Here is a 20,256-nt window from a genome sequence, read left to right as displayed (position 1 = left end):
CAATTTTTTTGTTGTTTGATTACAAACAACAGCGACCCACATGTGGCCGCTGCAATAATTCATGTCAGGAGCAAATCTGGTTGCTACCAAAGTTATGGAATGAATTATAGTCATGACCAGAGATTCTACTGTATTTGCCATGTTTAAGTCTATCTAACAGATTAACTTGATTTGGCACTGCATTGCATATAACACTGGGAACTTTTTCAAGTTCCCTCAACTTCAGGATAACCACCCATTTAAGTTTTTCCCCCCTAATCATATTATTTACTCGCAACAGTATTGCTATTATAAGATGTCATCTATTCCTTTCCCTTCTTTCAGTAAGCCTAACAATGTACTTTATCTCTTTTGAAAGGAACTGTGATTTTATTCCTATTTAAGATGATGCACTAACACTGAAATTCATTCTGTGTTTGAAAAACTGTACTGCATGTGGTCTCCACTGCATAAATTATATGCTTTTCTGTTTCTATAATGGATCATATTTTTAAAATGTGAAATTGCTTTGTTTTTTTTTAAACATTAACTATAACCCAAAGGGAAGCAGGAAACAAAGCCTCACATTACATTATTTTAAAATAATCTGATCAGTAATATAAAGCTCATAGAAGCCAAAGAGTCAATTCTTTTCCTACTTCACTAAAATGCTTCAGCAAGATTGCTTTGCCAATTTTTCAATTAGGTGAATTTTCTCTGAATAAAAATGCAATCATACATTTATATATGATTCTAAATCAACTTTTAGCTTTACTTCCAATAACGAGGAACAGCACCAAACACCTCCAACATCAAGAGGCAAAACACCTATTTGAGTCACAGAAAGTCCAAAGCTGAAAGAAACGTTAAGAGCAATGTTTAAATATTAAGACTACCTGGAAACCCTAACTAACATCATCTCTACAACGTTTTATTATTGGTTAATTACGAAAATGGGTGGGCCAGATGAAAGCGGGGTGTGTGTGTGTGCCTCCTTAGCCTTCCTACAGAAACAAAAGAAATTATTACACATAGTGTGCAGCTTATGTTTGCGCACGGAAAAGTTGCACGGAAAAGAACCGGTGGGCACCAGATTACGAGGAATCCGCTCTAATGCCGACAGTTCCCCGTTACCGACATTTTCCCGCGAGCGACATGCAAGCGAATATAATGGAAAATATTGCACAACACCTCAGCCTTAGGCGGAGGGCACAATGTAAAAGCCCCTCTGCAGAGTGGAAGAGAGGAAGGATGGATGGACAGGAGCATGCGGTTCAGACAATCGGACACACCCGACTGCCTTTTAGTTTTTCTTTCTTAAAGAAATGAAGGCAGCGCCATTTCCAGAAGCGAAGTAGAAGGATGTTAGGGAAATAACTTTCCGCCAAACGCGAGACTTTAAAAAGTCAACTCATTCCCTTTCTTTTGAATTTCAAGGTAATCCTTTTTTTGGTCCCTCCTACTCCGACTTCCACCGCTTAGTGGCAAATAATGGATACCAGGCGGTTTGGCCTTCCACGCTTTTGTAGGACTCCCACCCCCACCCCACAACCTGCGTCGAGTTCTGAAAAAGCCTCCCGAAAGAAAAGCCCTTCATCCCAGCCCTTCAAAAGTGGGGGGTCGCTTTCAGCTCCTCCGTAATGTGCCGGTGGGCCTTGGGCTTGTCTCCCTTTGCGAAAGAAGCCGAAAAGTGAATGGAGAAGCCAGCGGCCTGCTTGGAAGTCTGAGGAGCCAGTCAGGGGAAAAAAAATCCCTTCAGGGCTCGTAATACACACCTGCCTAGCCCGTTGCAGCGCGTCTTTAAAAGCATCATTGACTGCCCCGCCACCTCCTCCGCCTCCGCCGGGTGCTCCCGAAGAAGGAGGGGGCACCGTAGAATAATCCGACATGTCTCCTTCCACTACTTCCTACCGTCCTCCCAGCCTGCCAAGAAAGAAAGAAAATGGCGGCGGGCGGGATCCTTTCACATTCTTGCGTCGCATCGTGTTTCGCGAGAGGAGGAGGGGAGGCCGCTAATACCCTCGCGAGACACCTAGGCAAAAGACGCGAGACTTTGAGCAGAGCAAACAGAGATGATGAAGGCGGGAAGGAGGAACCCTCTCCCCCCCCCCACTTCAAGCTAACTCTCGCGAGATAAGAATCTTAGGATGCAGGAGGTAGAATACTCTGGAGCTTTCTAGGGTGTGAAAAGGAAGGAGGGGAAGGTATTGTAGATCGTTAAACGGATATGCGAAGGGAGGCGCGCGCAAGATTTCTTCCTGGGTTAGATAAGACGATAGCCTCTCGGGGAGGGGGTATCTCGCGATAGTTGATTAAGTAATCTCTTCCTCTCCCCCCCCCCCCAATACTTTCAATCGACATATTTGGACAGTTGGGAAAGGAACTGATTTGTGGTACTGTATTTGCTGTCGCCTGTCGGAGCGTCTGTCGTGGTGGCGACAACCTGCCGGCTAGCGAGTGAGTCTCAGGACGGGTAAATCTGAGGGATGTCTTTAGTGAACCCTTTTGATTCTCGAAGGCACAGAAAAAACAACGGGGTTGATTCCTGACGGGGGTGTACTGAGGCGAAGGGAAACCCTCCAAAATGCCGCCTATCCGCTTCGCCGAAAAGCAGTATCCTATCTCGTGTATAGGTTTCTTCTTAAAACGATATAACAGTATTTGAATATAATACTTGTATTCAAATACATTTCAATGATATAATAAGTTTACCTTCAAAACAAGGTGCTTCTACACAAGCATTCTCTTAATCGATGTACGTTAAGTAATAAAAGCAATAAAGTCGGTGGCCCTGCGAGTGTCAAAAATCTGATGCGAATTTTGCTGTGCAATACTGGGAATATGAATTAAGCTTTAACACAGGCGTTAATAAAATGATAAAAGTTGGAGGGGGGGATGTCCGTGTGCAAAACTCCATGGTAGGTACGGTGAATTTTCAAATTCATTATGGCCATTTCCCATTGTAATAGTTACTAGGGTGTAGTAGATGCATGAAAAATAAATATATAAACAGATCTTCCTTTCCACAAAATGGACTTTTGGGATTATTAGAAAGCTATTTCTGTAATTTGTCAACTGTATTAGCGTTTCTGCACAATTTCTTTTTTGTTTATATTTCTGGGTAGAATTTACTGCAAGTTATAAAGACTAGCTGCATCAATACTCTCTACACGATCCCACTTTTCATAATTTGATCTTTCATTTTTTGTAGCTTTTGTTTGAAATGGTACATGATGGTATACTTCACCTAAGGTAGAGGTTAATTGGCCTAGCAAGCATCTCTTGTAAGTAAGTTTTCATGATGGAATTGCATTTGATAGGCTACATGTTGCCAATATCATTTTTTGTTGAAAGATTTTGTTGGATAAAAAAAGATAGTGGTGGTCATCCAAATCAGATAAGGAAACATTTATTCATTTTCTGTTCTTATTGAAAATGTCAATTGCTGCACAGGTTGATACCAGAATTAGATACTGTTCCTGTGATTTTTTTTGTTTCCAAGCAAAACTGATAAAATCAGCATAAAAAAGAGATGCTCAAATCATTTATAATGGTTTTTTCGTGGGCTACTGGCTATGACAGCATATTTTACTTGAAGCACTTATGCTAGAGCACTATTCTCTTTTGAGAATAAATCCCTCAAAAGAGAATAGTTCATAAAAATGTGAAGTCATTGACTTGGGTTGAAATCCTGTAGTATTTAACTATTGTACATCATTAATGTATAAGATTAATATGAGAAGGAATAAACAATTATTACCAATATTAATTATTTGGGGGAATAAATCTTCGTATCAAATGCTTTGATGCAATAATTCTGTAGTATAGAATTTGCTCTGATCTTACAATTAAAAAACATTTTTAGACTACTGTATTTGTACAGGTTGTCAGTGACATCTAGTGGTCATTGCTTTTCTGCCTGGAAAATAATAAGTCTGGGTGTTAAAATCTTTTTGAAATCTAGTTTCATTTTTGATGACTTCATAGACAAGGAGACATGTAGTTTCCAGGCAATAAAATGGAAATAGTATTAATTGCCTTTTTTCAGTAAAGTGTTAGTGTCCTAAGGTAGCTTACAAGTGTGTTACTTCCTGACAAAACTCCCATCCAAATGCAACCAGGCATTTCCTACTAAATTTGTTAATGAACTTTTTAAAACCATTGAGTGCTTGCTGCATTTTATATTATGTAGCTTTTAAGAGCAGTCTTCTTTGGTGAAGAAGCTGCAATACAGCTTGCATATTAAGAGCTATACTGCATTGTTCCTTGTAACAGTGTCTTTATTTCAGAAAATGCATATGTATGTACCGTATTTTTCAGACTACAAAATGCATGTCTGTGCGTTTTATAGAGCAAACATTGTTGGGGGGAAGGGGGTTAGTGCGGCACTGATCAGCTGTTCTAGGCAGCAGGGATTGCTGCTGCCACCTATCGCTGTTCGTTTGCAGAGGATGGTTGTGGTGGCGAGCGGGCCACGACGGCAGTAAACGAGCCATGGCAAATGAGCATGGCAAACGGGCTGTTGGGAAAGGGGCCGTAGCAATGGCAACTGGGCAGCGGAGGCAGAGGCATTTTTTTTCTCGTTTTCCTCCTCTAAAGCTAATGTGCATCTTATAGTCCGGAGCGTCTTATAGTTTGAAAAATGTGTGTGTGTGTGTGTGTGTGTGTACATATACATATATGTGTGTGTATGTATATCTATGTACGTCTGTGTGTGTGTATGTAATACACAAGTTTCAAGCTGTTGAATCCAACTGTTATTGAACAGTACAAGAGAGTTGGTTGGCTTTTAACTTTAGCAGTGTGAGTCATACACTAATGTGTTAGTGGAGAAAAGAGCGAGCATATCTGGCATGGATACTTGGAAACATACTCCACCCCCTGGAATACAACACATGTCCACATCTGAAATGCACACAGGTCCTTTTTTGGTAAAGTATTGTTAGTATGAATTTTCTTCCACTCTGCTTAGAACTCCTCTCTTCCCTCCCTCCACAGATTATTACCACCAACAGCTTTGTGGAAAGGGTCCCAGAAGGGAGAGGAAGGAAAGGAAACAACAACTATCTTCTAAATCTGCTTAGCTGTACACTCTTCTTTTCTCTTCTCCACATTTCTATTATCCTCAATTGCCCTGAGGGAAACATCCTAGAAATTTAATTTCTTTTAAAATAATATTTATTGTATTTATAGTTTCTTAAGTTGTTTGTGAACTGCTTTGGGAAGATTGTTTTTAAAAATAGGATATAAAAATTGTAGTAGTCACAAGGTTTCTTCTGTCCATACCATACCATACCAAACCAATTTATTATATTATCATTGAAATGTTTGGGGGGCATTCAACAAGAAAGGAACTACTTGAGAATATAATCCCCTCAAGTCTTCCTCTGACACAATTCACAGGAAGTGAGAACTCTTGAGAAGCACTGTACGAGTACATCTTAAATGAGCAAATTTTATTTGGAATAAGCAGTCTTGCAGGGCCCAAGATATGTAGAATTTCAAAGGCTATATCTAGCACTCTGGAAACCGGCAATAAAGAAAATCCTACAATGGTGATATTACATGACAATATATACCATGTTTTTTGGAGTATATGATGCACTGGAGTATAAAACACACCAAGAGGCAAATTAAAAAAAACGTTTTTGCACTCTGCAGACCTTCCAAAAAATGACCTGTTTTTTGTGAAAATGGGCACTTTTTTATCAAAAAAAGGACATGCATAGCCTTTGGGAAGCTTATAGAGTGCTTCTGGGTACTGGCGGGGGGGGGGGCAAAATTGAACAAAAAACAGCCAGTTTTTTGCTCATTTCTGCCCTCCCCAGCCCCCAGGAGCACACTATAAGCCTCCTAAAGGCTCTGCATGGCCATTTTGGTGAAGGGGGCAGGGTTTCCAGAGGCAAAAAATGCTGTATTCAGTGTATAAGACGCACCCAGATTTTCAGCCTCTTTTTTGAGGAAAAATATGATATATTTTTTTCATTTAATATCCAGCCCTTTGTATTTTGTTACAATGGATGGTTTTTTAAAAGGATAGTACTATGTACAACACATTATGTAGTTTTCTAGTGAAGTGACCAAGATAATAGGTGACTATTGTCTGTACCTTCTCCAAGTGTATTCATGTTAGCACACAGATTGAAGTAGACAAAGGTCTTAGTCACAGTTTAAATCTGCTATTCCAAAAGGAGTTGAGAGAACAGAAACACTCCTAGATTGTAAACCAGCTGTTTTAAGAGAATGACTACATTTATAGTTAAGCTGGAATTGTCTTAGATTCAGTTGACTTTTCAATCCACAAATTCTACTTTGATAGGGTTAAATCTTACTCTGTTTCTTCAAGATTCTTGCAGAATATTGACAAGACCTTCTGACACATCTTGACAGCCTGGAACTGAGATAGTTAACCTAGATTCCTCAGTATATTAATAATACCAAACCCCATTTGTTGGGTTATCTCCCCCAGTGACTATATTTAAATGTTAAATGTGAAAGAGATTGAATCTTGTGACATCTCATGTACTGGTAGTCCTCAAATTACAACCATTTGTTTAGTGAACATTCAAAGTTATAATGACACTGAAAGAAGTAATTTATGACCATTTTTCACACTTGCCACTGTTGCAGCATCTTCATGACCACGTGATCAAAATTTGAGCACTTGGCAAGTGGCATGTATTTATGCTGTTGCAGTGTCTCAGTCATTTATAAACTTCGTTTATAAACTTCTAGCAAGCAAAGTCAACAGGAAAGCCAGATTCACTTATTAATTTAACAACTGCTGTGATTCAATTAACAACTTTAGGAAGAAAGTTTGTAAAATGGGGCAAAAATCACTTAACTACTCTCTTGCTTTGCAGTGGAAATTTTGGGGTTAATTATCATAAGTCAAAGATTATCTCTACTCAGTGGAAGTATCTACTTAGGAAGAAATTGATCTGCCATGGAATAATGCCTCTAATTTTTGTTTTGTGTTCAGAAATACATCAAGACTTCATTATAATAGGGTAGACTACTCCTTCCTCCAGTTCTCCAGTTCTGGCCTACAAAAAGAAAGGTTATTGAATGGATGATAGTTGTCCAACATAACTTGGTCCTTGATCAGACCCATAAGGATGCCAGACTCCGTATCCTTTTAGAAATATTAGCATCTTTCTCCTTAAATGATGCATTCACAATGACCCTTGGTATCTCATTTTTGGCCTTATTTACATTAGGTATAAACAAGAATTGTATTTGACAAGCTTTTAAGATTATATTACAATATCCAGCTAGCAATAAAAATATTTCCAAACGTTTAAACGGTTCTTCCTTTACCGAGGCTGGCATACAACAATCTTGAGGGCCTTGTTATTCTTCTATTAGATGAGGATTGGATTCTGAATTCTGGACCTAGACCATGGCTACAGATCCTTGAAATACCTATCTACAGAATAGGTTGTTGAGCCATTATTACAGCATAGACAGCAGATAGATACATAAATTATGAGCTTATAGAATGTTATGATGTAGTAGTCCAGCATTTTGGTCAAAGTTGCCTCAACTTTAATTAGCCCTATAGGCAGATTTCCAATTCACTACCCAGTATGAAGTATTTATGACTGGCAAGCCAGCAGTGTTTTTCTACAGATTTGGACCTTTTTGTTCTGACCTTTTTGAATGAAGAAACAGTCGGGTGGGTTGTTCTCTCACACTAAAATCAATGTACCATACTGGACAACTATAACAATTTTATGCAGAAATTTAGAACTGCCTTTAACAATTCCATTCAACAAATTGAAAGTTACTCTCACAATTTTATTCAAGAACAAGCAGCCTTTCAGGATTTGAAATGTGTCGTGTCTCAGACCACCATCTTGATCCCAGCTGCCACATTATTGTGGAAACTGATACTTCAAACTCTTGATTGCTGTTTTTTTCCCCAGACTTTTTCAGAAGATAAGGATCTCTTGCATTGAACATCTTATTCTAGACTCCTCCCAGATGGGTGGGATTATGATGTTTGTGATAAGAACTAGCTATCAATAAAAGCGATGTTCCAACAATGGAGAGACATTTCTTAAAAAGAGGGGTTCATCCAATGTAAGAATCCTAAGAATTTGAAATACCCGCAGAAGGGTCATTTCCTTACTTAGCATCAGGTTGGGTAGGTGCAATTTTTCTCTGGTTATAACTTCTACGTTATTTATATATCTAATTTGCAGAATGAGTAGTCGGGTAATCCACAATCTGCAAGCCTCCTGAATGCTCCATGTCTGGTTCCTTCGATCACAATCTTGAAATCAGACAATTTTGCTATTCTTAAAATGCTGCTCCAAGATGTCTCTTAAAATAATAGAACCCCATATCAGAGTTCAGATGGGTGACTTCAAGAGAGTCACAATTTGATTTCCGTTTCCAATCTGCTGTTTGCTGTTTGCAATTCCTCTAACGATGATACAAATGCACATCCATACCTCTAGCAATATCCTCCTTTTCACAGCTTGCCATTTTTCCCCTTTGCTTCTTGAGGGAGTAAGTTTATATGGGTTTTCCCATATCTTGTCTCCTTTTTTGTTGTTTTCAACCATTTGTAGTTCACAGTTGCTTTGCTCTAACAAACAACAGCTCATTCTCTAACTAACTGCTCCCACTTCTCAGTTTCAGCTGAATATTTTTCAGTGTTATCTCCCTACTTCCAAAAACTACCTTCCTGGTGAGAGGTGCTTGCAGATAGCTGATGATCTTGGTGACATGCAAGCATAGCTGCTGTCTCACAAAGCACACCTGATGGTCTAATTCTGGCATATACATCTTGGCCCTATTGCTCCACTGACAATTATTATTGCTGCTCATGCATTTTTAAATAAATTAAATTTAGGGTTATATAGTCAATGTAGGAGGACAAATAATCTAAGTTAAAAATTTACAATTCATTTGCGTATTTTCTGAAATCTTTTTAAACTGACCACCCTTAGTCCATAAAGTATTTTTTCACTACTGGTAGAATCAACAGTTTTATTTTAAATATTAAGAAATGGTTTCCTATAGCACATATTTACAATAAATATATAAAACAAGCCTATATCAGTAATTTACCATCCACACAATACTAAATGGTTACAAAATTCCACAATTAAGGTTTTAAAAAAATATTTTCATATGAAGTTAGTCAGTGAACAGTTAAATGTACAAAGATAGAACACGGCAGAGTTTTGGCAGTAGCTAGCTTGGGAAATGACGTCTTATAACATTTGCTGTTCTAGAAAGAGCAGAGACACGTAGTGTAATTGGGAGTGCTCTGGGTAGCACTGTTTTTACCATTTCAATCTCTACAAAGTGATCAAGGAGAAGGAGAAGGTGGCAACAGTCTTCTGGCTGCTTAATAGAACTACAGTTCTTGTTAATTTTTTTTAGGAACATTGCATAGCTGAGATACAGAACTCATAAACAAAAGAAAGCATACTTTTTAAACATTGAAATGGGGAAGGATTACTATTCTGTTCTTGGAATTGAAAAAGGAGCATCTGATGAAGACATCAAGAAAGCATATCGAAAACAAGCCCTTAAATGGCATCCAGATAAGAATAAATCTCCCCATGCAGAAGAAAAATTCAAAGAGATTGCAGAAGCCTATGAGGTATTGAGTGATCCCCAAAAAAGAGAAATTTATGATCAGTTTGGAGAAGAAGGTAATATAATTTCTGTAGTTTCTTTTTAGCTATTAATAGAAATAACATTTATGCTAAATATAATTACTTCAAATCAAGAGGGAATAAGCATTTGGCTGTAACAACTTAATCTGAGAATTTAGCTAAATTATATTTCAGTAACTATACACATTACATTTGTAAGTTCTTATGAAATTTGTAATTGATTTTCTATTATGCGGGGAAGCATTCTTAATTTCAGGAATATTAAGCTGCTTTTGGCTGTGGTAGTTGCTGACTTGGTTTATTTTGTCCTATTATTAACAGTAACAAAAATTAAAATGTATACATTATTTCTGTTAAAATAAGATTGAATTAGAATTATGGTATTTCTGAACCAGAGTCCAGGTGTCCAGACTAGGTTTACACTGGAATCTTGTCTAAAAAGGAAAAAAAATGCCTGATGTCATGAAAATACCAGGACAAGTTTTCAACTTCCTTTCTAGCTATTAATGTATTAAGGGAATGAGACCTAGTTTTTAGAATTCAGCTACTGCCTTTATCTTTCAAAATCTAATTTAAGATTTGAAAATAGTTTTTGTTCTATTAAGTTGTTTTTGTTCTGCTAATGAAGTTTCTGTTTATATTACAGTTCTCTCAGTGAGATAGAAATATTCATATATTGAATATGATGGACTGAAAACTTAAGAATTAAAATATATCAGTATTTAATAATTATAAGAAACTTGTGTTTTTCATAAATGCATATGATTATTTAAACATTTAAATTAAGTAGTAATTTATAATTTAAGTATTGCCTCCCTGTAGTATTGGGAAATTTATAAGACCTTGATATGCTGATAAAGACTTATTTTTAAAATCATGAGTCAATGTTCCTAATATCTTTATGTATAGCATTAGGAACAATATTTAATGAGTTAATTTAGTCAGTGTTGAAATTGACTGTTGTTCAGATCATGGATAGACTGATAATCTATTACTCCTTTTAATTAGATATGAGATTGATAAGTTTTGAGCACAATCAATCCATTATCTATTTTGGGAAGCATCATTCTGCCAAGTACATGGTATAGTTTGTCAAACCTGGCATCCTTTACTTAGTTCTACATCTTTAGTTGCTAAGGCTTAGTAAATAAATACTCCATTCACAAACAATGCATATCAAAAGCAGGAAGAGTGACAATAATGCATACTTAAGCCATACTTCAGAATGCATGTTTTAAACCATTTACCTATTAATTGCTACACTATTCAAACATGGTAAAATCAGCAGAAAAGATTATTATATTAACTACAATGTACAATAATATACAGACAGCCAAACTTATCTTTTGTCAAAATTGATCTCATATCATATCATAGGTTAGTGAAAAGAGAAAAAAAGGAGCATGTGATCAACAGTTATATGAAATACTTGCTGTAGTGATCAGGTATAGCTTATGCCAGAATAGTTTGCAAGGCAGTAAACTCACCACTTCAAGAAATACCTTTACCCAAAATTTGTGTCAGAGATTATTAATTCATGTACAGGTAGTCCTTGACTTAGCAACGTTCAAATGTTCCATTGCTAAGTAAGGCAGTTGTTAAATGTCCCACAAACCTTCCATTCCTAAGCAAGGCAGTTTTTAAATGTCCCACTTTATCACCTTTTTGCCACAGTTGTTAAGCAAATCACTTCAGTTGGTGAGTGAATCATGTGGTCATTAAGCAAACCTGGCTTTCCCCTGACTTTGCTCATCAGAAGTCAGTTGGGAAGGTTAAAAATGGTGACAGATACCAGGAAAGTGCAACTGTCGTAAATACATGTCAGTTGTCAATGTCCAAATTTTAATTGTGGCTGTGGGAATGCTGCAATGGTCATAATTGTGAAAACTAGTCACTTTTTTAGTGCCATTGTAACTTGGAACGGTCACTAAACAAATGGCTGTAAGTCAAGGACGATTGATGTTGGACTTAAATTAAGTCTTTATTTCATGTTCCTGTTCTAAATAAACATCAAATAATATTGGTAATTTGAACTTATTTATAATTTAGATAGCCCTATGGATTCATGGTAGTTCTGTTAAGTTTTAGTGTAAGATGAGTTCACGCATGATGATAATGTTTTCATTTATTTTAAATAATAATATGTAAAATAAGCCATAATGGTGTCCATGACACAGGATGCTGAGTAATAAGCCGTGATTTATATACTTGGTTCATATCATGGTAAAGTAAAATCTAACAAAAGAAATAATAGTTTAACACAATGTGTGAATCAATTTTTTTCTTGATATTCTGAAAGTCTACTTTCATAACCAAAGTGAATAGTATAGGACATTCACCATTGTACATTTTAAGAATTATCTAAATTATATCAGGAAGATGAATGGTTTAATTAGTTGCTTCAATATAAAAGAAAAATATTTAATAGACTTTGTTAGATGCCTATTTTTTTCCCAGAGATTTGTAAGCTATGTTTTCTGAGTAGAAATATTTGTCTGCTGTCTAGTCTCACATATGTGCAAATTTTAAATTCTACAGAATCCAAATTCTCTGAATATGGAAATGTTTGGATTTTAGTAAATAATTAGTAAAAGAAAAAGAATACATTGACTGCTCAGTAATGTTATCCCAAAGAATTAGGCACTACCATCGTGAATGACAATAGGAAAATGCCAGAGAAAACCAGTGTTCCCTTAAGTGGCCTCTTAGTATTTACCAGAGTTCATATTACAGTATGTCTGGGCCTAAAAGAACATTTAAAAATATCAAGCAAACATTAATAGTAATTATCCACTAGTTAAAAAAAGAACATTTTGGAAGCTACTAAGCTTTCTGATAAATTAATATTTTGTGATCATTCATATCTACTGTGGCAACTATTGGCTTGAGATATACATATCAGATAACTTATTAAGAATGTTTTTTTTTTAAAAAAAGATTGCAGAGTTAACCTGCCTTTTATCAAAACCATCTATTTAAGTGATTTAAAGATACAGCAAAAAGATGAGAAATTGGTTAAATTTAGGAAGGATGTGTAGGTGAAATTAATCACAGAATGTAGGTGGGTGTCATAATGTAGGAAGATAAGCAAGCTTAAAATAATTGAAGTAACTTCGTGTAAGTGTAGTAGTATAACTTTGTAAAATCTCTTTATAAAACTCACTGGTTTGCAATACATCAATGTTTTATGGACTCTTTTCCACAATAATTTTATTTCTAAAATTCAATTGGATTTACTTCCAATAAATATGGATAACACTAAATCTGTTTTGTATATTTGATGAGCAGCCTAATCATTTATATTCATTCAGAGATTTAATTTCTTTGTGGATTAAACACAGAGATTCAGAACTCCTTAAGATATTACAACTTAGTCAGTGAAAGAATAGCTATGACCCACCCAACTATAATTTATGTTTGATCATATTTAAAGCATTTCTCTCACTATTTCAAGACTTACTCCCTTGCCTTTCTCCCACATTCCCAAGCAGTTATGTATGCATATAATTTGTCTTTTACAGGACAGGACAAGATATGGACTATAAACTAAAAGTTTATATGATTTGTTAAAGTTCTACAGGACTCTGTGTTTGCTGTAAAACCTAACCCTAACATTCTGTGTTTCTATGTTTGTTTACAAAGAAATAGTATTATGTTCATTAGAGTTTACCCTAGTTATAAAAACAAGGGTATAATTGTTACAAGTTCTCCCCACCTGACATCACAGAAATAAAATTATTTTTTCTTAAACTGATAAAAGACAAAATATTCCCTCGAGTAAAAGGACAGTCATCTGCCCAACTCATCTTCCCATTCTGATTTCCTATTTTCTGGATCACAGCATATTGTTTTGTTAATGAATATAGTTATTTCAGCTGGTTATTATTTCTTTCGCTTCTGTTTTTGGTAGGTTTGAAAGGAGGGTCTGGTGGACCAGATGGTCAAGGAGGTTCTTTCCGTTATTCATTTCATGGAGACCCACATGCTACATTTGCAGCATTTTTTGGTGGCGCAAACCCTTTTGAAATGTTCTTTGGTAGAAGAATGGCTAGTGGCAGGGACACTGAAGATATGGAAGTGGATGGTGATCCATTTGGTTCCTTTACTACTTTTAGTGTGAATGGATTTCCAAGAGAAAGAAACACGGTTGGTAATCAACCCCGTCGTAAACAAGATCCTCCTGTTATTCATGAACTGAAAGTATCATTGGAAGAGATTTATCAGGGTTGTACAAAAAGAATGAGAATTTCCCGAAAAAGGCTCAATTCAGATGGTAGAAGTGTCAGAACAGAAGATAAAATTCTTACGATTGATATTAAGAGAGGATGGAAAGAAGGTACCAAAATTACATTCCCCAAAGAGGGTGATGAAACACCCAACACCATCCCAGCTGATATTGTGTTTGTTATTAAAGATAAATTACATCCTCATTTCAAGAGAGATGGTTCAAATATAATCTACCCTGTCAAGATTAGTTTACGCGAGGTAAGTATTAGTTTCTTTAAAATTGGATTTTTAATACTTTATACAATTTGTATTTATTTATACTGTTTTATATTTATAGTTGAGTTAAACTGGACATAGATCAATGTTCTTTAAGAATACAGAACTTTGTGTAAGTAGTTACATGTTAAATGGCTTAATGTGGAAATATGGCATGTAAATTTAGAATATAATATGGTAAATAATATAGTCTGTAGCATTTTATCCTTCTCCCACAAATTAATTCCTTTCTTGTTAACTCTGTAGTCAATGAACTGTTTACCTCTGAACCCTGTCTGGTTTTTTCTCACTGCCATTATACACATAAATCATCCAACTTTGTGCCAGTTTTCTGGGCTGCTTTTATTTGCACTTGGCATTTTTATGGGATTTGCAATACTAGGGTGTGGTGTTGTACTACAACAGTGTTGTTGTAAATCTTTGCAAACAATCCACTATGAAGTAAAATAATCAGAATGCTGGTAGAAGGAAATGCATCATCAAGTATTAGAAATGTTTTTTTCTAATCACAAAAAAACCCCAATAACATTATGGTGAGAACAAAGGAACAGCATTCTGCTTATGTGAACAGCTCTATGCTGATCTGCCATGATATTTTCATCGATTTTAAATACATTTTATCATAACATTGATATAAAGTTGAAATAATTATATTTATATGGCAAGTAAAGTTTCCAAGCAAGATAGGCAGCACATAAGTTTAATAAACAACAATTATTGTGAGCATACAAACTAGATGATTAGATTTAGGAGATACATCCGTTGTAATAATCAATTGTCTTATAAGTTAGCAACATACACATTTAGTTACCCTTAATGCACACATAAGAATGTTCTATTAGAGCAGTGTTTGATATTCACAAGGAGGCTGTTTCAAAGGAACAGCACTTTAAATGAAGAACAATATTGCTAAGAAGCCTTGGCCTTCCTGACCTCCCTAAAGAGGGACAATGCTAATCGTTTTTTTAGGATAGGTCAAACTGGGTAGACTAATGTGGTCCTGCAAGTAAATATGTATGTAGGGTTTTATAGATTAACACTGGAACTTTAAAATTACATCCATAAGTTTAATGGCAACCAATGCAGAGATTGCAGTACAGGTATAATGTGCTCCCGTAACAGACTCTGGTATTTAAATTGGCTAATGCTCTGGGAGTTTCTCTGAGATTCCACCATAGTGTTTGTAATTTTCCCATAAATGGTAAAATTGAAGTTTGGGCACTAATTGTTCAGTACCTGTAGCTTCCTAGTTGTTATGTGTATCTTTTCACAACGAGACATTAACAATCTCTTAGATCCAGGAAATGCCTCCCTCCCTGGGTGGCTAGAAGGAGCCAGGAGGGGCAAGAATTCAGCCCACAGGTAGCAAATGATATTTTAGAGAACATTATTTACATCTATATTGTGAATTTTTAAAAGGTAAGTGTTCCATCTCTAGAATATTCTTGCACAGGAAGAATAACTCTGACAGGATATTGTCTTCTTTTGTCAGAACACCTGTTCTAACACCTGTTCATGATCAAAATGGATATTCCAAGGTTAGAACATTCCAACACTTCTTGCAATCAATTGCATTCCAAGGCTATATACAGGATATTCCTATTAAATGGGATGCCTATAGCTGCCACTTCTGTTACATTAATCAAAATGTAAGAGGTGGAAATTCGTGTCATGTGCACAGAATATAGCTTTGAAAGAAAATATATTGTTGGCAATGTTCCTGTCTCCTCTCTTTACATTTAGGCATTCTTTGCACATTTTGTTAAGTGGTAAAGTGCTATTTTCTCTTTATTGCAAATGATATTTATATCCTGAACTGTTCAACTGTTTGGTGTCAACTCTTCACTTACAAAAAAGATATAACACAGTGGCATTTGCATTTGAATAAATTACACTGTCATTTATTTAAAAATATAATTATCTTTATGGAGAACATGTAGTATATTAAAAGCTTGAAGAAATAACAAATATGCTGCTCTTAATTTTTTGAATTTACTATTTTCCAGGCTTTATGTGGCACCTCAATCAATGTACCAACTATAGAAGGCCGAACAATACCTATGACAATAAATGAAGTTGTAAAGCCTGGAATGAGAAGAAGAATTATAGGATATGGTTTACCATTTCCTAAAAATCATGACCAACGAGGTGACTTAATTATAGAATTTGAAGTAATTTTCCCAGATAATATAGCTTCAGCCTCAAAAGAAGTACTCAGGAGAAATCTTCCTGTATCATAAGAAACATATGTTAGTGAACTGTTCCAAATAGACACTGAACATCAAGGACTTTCAGGTTTATGCTGTAAAAGTGCAGTCTATAACTGTTGAACTTTTCTTTTGTGTGCGCAGGTAGGGAAGTGAATTATGCAGTGTTGCATGAGAATTGGAATACAAAAGACTTGCAACTAAGTATAAGGTTAATACTACTTACCGTGTGTTGCATCTTCCTTTACAAAACACTTTATCCAGTATTTCGTGTCCATGTAATCATGGGTAAAAAGGGAACACCTCTGTCCATATATTTCTAATAAAGTGCATACTTTGCAAAGCACTTTAATTCAGATAATCCCGATTATCTGTGTGAGTTAAAATATCACAGTATTAGAATTCATTATATGAATCTATGTAACTTTAAATATTTATTTTATGTATATACTCTAAGCTGCATTACCTTTTTCACAGCAGCAGGAAAGTAATATCACTTAAAATGTTTATGAGCCCAAAGAAGAGGTGGGTTTTACATTACTGTACCAGTCTGTGAATTTCTTTACTCCATTATTCTGGTGGTAAATATAGTGACCTAATAGAAAATAAAATTTGATGGCCTACTGTTTTTGGCCTAATAGATTTGCAGGTAGAAATTGTTGTGAAAATGTGTTAATGCTCTCTGGAACTTATATTTCATGAAGCGGCATACTTATAAATGCATCAACTGAATAATTAACCTAATTCAGTCAAGATTGCAATCTTTCTCAAGTTTCTTGCAAATTCTGTGAACTTTAAGTTGAAACTGAAGTTTTATGAATTTGTAATGAATTATTTTAAGAAAAAGCAAGGAAACTTTATTTTTGCAAAGACATATATGTTCTAACTAGTATTCATTGGCAGTAGATGAACAGTATTAAATTTAAGACAACACCTACTTGTTTTGTAATATGGTCAAATGGAAACATTCATGAAATTATTCATCTTTGTTTACAATAAAGCTTCATTCAAAATGTGCTAGATAGCACTTTTAAGTGACAGGACATTTAACAATTATGTAAAAAATTAATGATACCAGTTTTCTAAAACTAGCATATTAAAATCCAAAACAGCTGCAGTAATTGATAGTGGGAGGAATCACTTTAAAAATGACTCCTGAATGAATGGGATTTTTTTTAATGGGATTTAGTACAAAGGCTATAAACTGACAAGATGTGCAATCTTAAACCAGGGCTATGGAAAGCATTTGAAATAGGTATTTCACAAAGCATATTAAAATGAATGAAAGATCAGTCTTCAAAGTATTAAAACAGTTGTCTTCTCTGCAAATCTCATATAGCTTCCTCAGAAACTCTTCCCAGTTGTCTGCATGCTCATTTTGCTGGGACATCTGCATGTGGAGTAAGCAAAGACAGCTTTCAAACCAGTTGCATGTGCCTTGCAAAGGACATGATTACTTTAATGCTTTGAAGCAAAATGCTGTTCGTGCTAAAATGCTCTGCAAAGAACCTCTTTTGAGCACTTTATAACATCCCTTTCTGAAACTAGAAAGAATCTATGAAATAAGTTTTAATGACTCTAAAAATGAGAACAAGAAAACTACTACTTTTTCTTTGTGCATATTGTAAATGTATTTAAATATACTTTATGATAATGTATTGCATTTCATATTTTTAAACATTAAACTATTATTTCTAACTTTTCCCCCTCCAATTGTCAATTTGATGTATGAGAGCAAATGAAAATGGTATTTGACATTTGAAGCATAACATACCTGCAGTATAGAGATCATAATACCAGTGTTTCTCAATTCTGGGAATTCTGGAAGTTGGAGTCTACACATCTGCAAACTGCCAAGATTAAGAAACACTACTCTATTCTGTTAAGAGTAAATCCCAATGAAACCTATGGTATTAACAAGATAGGAAAGTTCAAGATTGTATATTAAATGAATGGGTTAATACATTACATACTAAAATAAGAACATTTTAAAGTTTTGTTACATAAGTCAGTTGTATTTACACATAATTCTATAACAAGCTCCTGGTTTGTCCTGAATATAATGTCTATTTTTTATTTATTGCATTTAAATCCTGTCCTTCCTCATGCCTTAATTACCTCCTGATCAGACTATTCTAACACCCTTTTCAGAGGGTTGTTCTTGAAAAACCTTCAGAAGCTTCTGCTTGATTAGAATGCAGCAGCCTCAGCAGCATTGGTCTTACCATGGTGCACCCACATAACATGACTGCCACATGAGCCTGCAAGTTCTTGGGTGCAATTCAATTGGTGCAATTGGGTAGTTGTCATCTTTAAAGCCCTAGATCAGTGGTCTCCAACCTTGGCAACTTTAAGATTTGTGGACTTCAACTCCCAGAGTTCCTCAGCCAGTTGCTGGCTGAGGAACTCTGGGAATTGAAGTCCAGAGGTCTTAAAGTTGCCAAGGTTGAAGACCACTGCCCTAGATGACCTGGGATTACACTACTTGCAGATTTGCCTCTCCTCAGTGGTTTTTGCCTATCTCATCAGATCTGGCAGCATGAGCATACGCTAGTGCTAGATGAGGTAGTGGTGACCTGGCCTTACAAGTTTGATTAATGAATAAAAATAATAAAGACTTTATTAAAGTGAAAAACTATTGAATGGAAAACTGCAATGATGCAAAAGAAATAGCAGAAATATGCAAAACATATGAAAATTTGTTTCCCAAAACATTTTTGGAAGGCTTCAAGAACTGTAGCCAAGACTTTTGGGAGCATTTTTGTTTGTCATCAGCATCACTGGTCTGCTGATTATAAATTTGGTTATATCATTCTTTATGACTGATTCAGAGAATTTCTCATTTTCCTGAGAATTAATCTTGGCCTTCAGTGTTTGCTTCTGAATACTTGTCAGTACTGTCAAGTTATATTGTGCAATCATTCCATCTTTTCTTCTATAGCAGATGCTTAAACTCAGAAAGATCAATTTTATTTTTGCCTCCCCCCTCCATTTTATGCATCAGAAAAGGCAATTGCAAAATAACAATTAAATCTAAAAGCCGTCTGTTTGAAGAGAGTGCAAAAGAGGTATTCACAGATTTGCATTAGAAACAGTAAAACATTGTTTGCTAAGTTTAATACATCCCAAACGCTTGTATTGCTTGAAAGTCACAGTGAAACCCATGTATAAAACTACACTTAAGCTATTATAAATCCGATTGTTTGAAGAAAGTTAATACCTTCTGTTTGTCTTTGATTTCTATGAAATTTAATCTCAAAAGATTCACGGAAGCAGTCATCCAAATAAATTCCAATAATTGATTTTGAAATAAAGCTGAAGTACCTAGGTGTGCTTAAATTAAAGGTGGCTGCCTATCATTACTTCTGGGTGTAATTCAAAGTATTGGTTATTATGTATAAGCACTTCGCGGCATGTGTCTAGGGAATTTGAGGGGTTTACTCCAACTGCTTGTGCCCATTCCACTAAGTCAGGTAAGAGTGGCTGGGAGTCGGAACTGTCATCCAGGGGAGACCAGAAACCATGCTTTCTCCAACAAACCCTACAAATATGGCTGTTTTCCTAAGGATGGTGGAATAATTGAGCTCAATTCTTGCACTGTGTCTTCAGCAGCCACTTTGTGTTTTGGTTGGCCTTGGCATTTTTTAATACTGGTATTTTTTAATTATTTTTAAAAAAATCTTTGTTAGCTGCCCAGAATTGCAGTCTGATGATTGGTGGCCACATTTTAAAAAAATAATACACACCTATGAATAAAATTGTACGCCACGGGGTCTTCGCGACTTTCCTCTACAACTCAGCGGCTGACTCAAAAAGCACCGAAGAGGAAAAGAGAAGCCGGGGTGGGGTGGGGTTTGTCGGGCGTGAAATTGCTCCCGGGCCCAAAGCCCTGTTCGTCCATTGGCTGCCGCCTGCTTGGCCCACCTGCC

General features: G+C 35.8%; 2 protein-coding genes across 10 annotated transcripts in view; one reads left to right on the top strand and one right to left on the bottom strand.

Annotated features, from left to right (window-relative positions):
• Positions 1-1,961, bottom strand: part of FUBP1 (far upstream element binding protein 1) — a 30,650-nt gene extending 28,689 nt beyond the window's left edge. For 2 of the 5 annotated variants that reach the window (XM_087719433.1, XM_087719437.1), the window contains exon 1: positions 1,755-1,954. In XM_087719433.1, coding sequence (XP_087575559.1) covers positions 1,755-1,868 — 114 coding nt within the window. In that variant the 5' untranslated portion in view covers positions 1,869-1,954. Of the gene's footprint in view, positions 1-1,754 lie in introns of all 5 variants that reach the window. The other 3 variants (XM_087719436.1, XM_014069437.2, XM_087719434.1) reach the window with 3 other exon arrangements.
• Positions 1,962-2,134: 173 nt separating this feature from the next.
• DNAJB4 (DnaJ heat shock protein family (Hsp40) member B4) lies at positions 2,135-18,029 on the top strand. Of its 5 annotated transcripts, none has more exons than XM_087719431.1 (4): positions 2,135-2,183; positions 9,379-9,653; positions 13,528-14,102; positions 16,127-18,029. In XM_087719431.1, the coding sequence occupies exons 2-4, from the start codon at positions 9,443-9,445 to the stop codon at positions 16,358-16,360; spliced, it is 1,020 nt and encodes a 339-aa protein (XP_087575557.1). In that variant the 5' UTR covers positions 2,135-2,183; positions 9,379-9,442; the 3' UTR covers positions 16,361-18,029. The 5 variants fall into 5 exon arrangements, with proteins under 5 accessions (XP_087575557.1, XP_013924986.1, XP_087575558.1 ...); XM_014069511.2 differs by lacking the exon at positions 2,135-2,183 and adding an exon at positions 2,307-2,436; XM_087719430.1 differs by lacking the exon at positions 2,135-2,183 and adding an exon at positions 7,890-8,128.
• Positions 18,030-20,256: the final 2,227 nt, after the last annotated feature.

The sequence above is a fragment of the Thamnophis sirtalis genome, unplaced genomic scaffold (genome assembly GCF_051295495.1).
Source record: "Thamnophis sirtalis isolate CommonGarterSnake01/CBP01778 unplaced genomic scaffold, rThaSir2_p1.2 scaffold_7, whole genome shotgun sequence".
NCBI lineage: Eukaryota > Metazoa > Chordata > Lepidosauria > Squamata > Natricidae > Thamnophis > Thamnophis sirtalis.
This window is presented reverse-complemented; position numbering and strand designations above follow the sequence as displayed.

Bases quoted from the DNA above. Each gene is read 5' to 3' on its own strand.
- DNAJB4 (XM_087719431.1), top strand. From the start codon at position 9,443: ATGGGGAAGGATTACTATTCTGTTCTTGGAATTGAAAAAGGAGCATCT. The intron at 9,654-13,527 runs GTAATATAATTT...TGTTTTTGGTAG, and splicing joins TGATCAGTTTGGAGAAGAAG to GTTTGAAAGGAGGGTCTGGT. The intron at 14,103-16,126 runs GTAAGTATTAGT...ACTATTTTCCAG, and splicing joins TCAAGATTAGTTTACGCGAG to GCTTTATGTGGCACCTCAAT.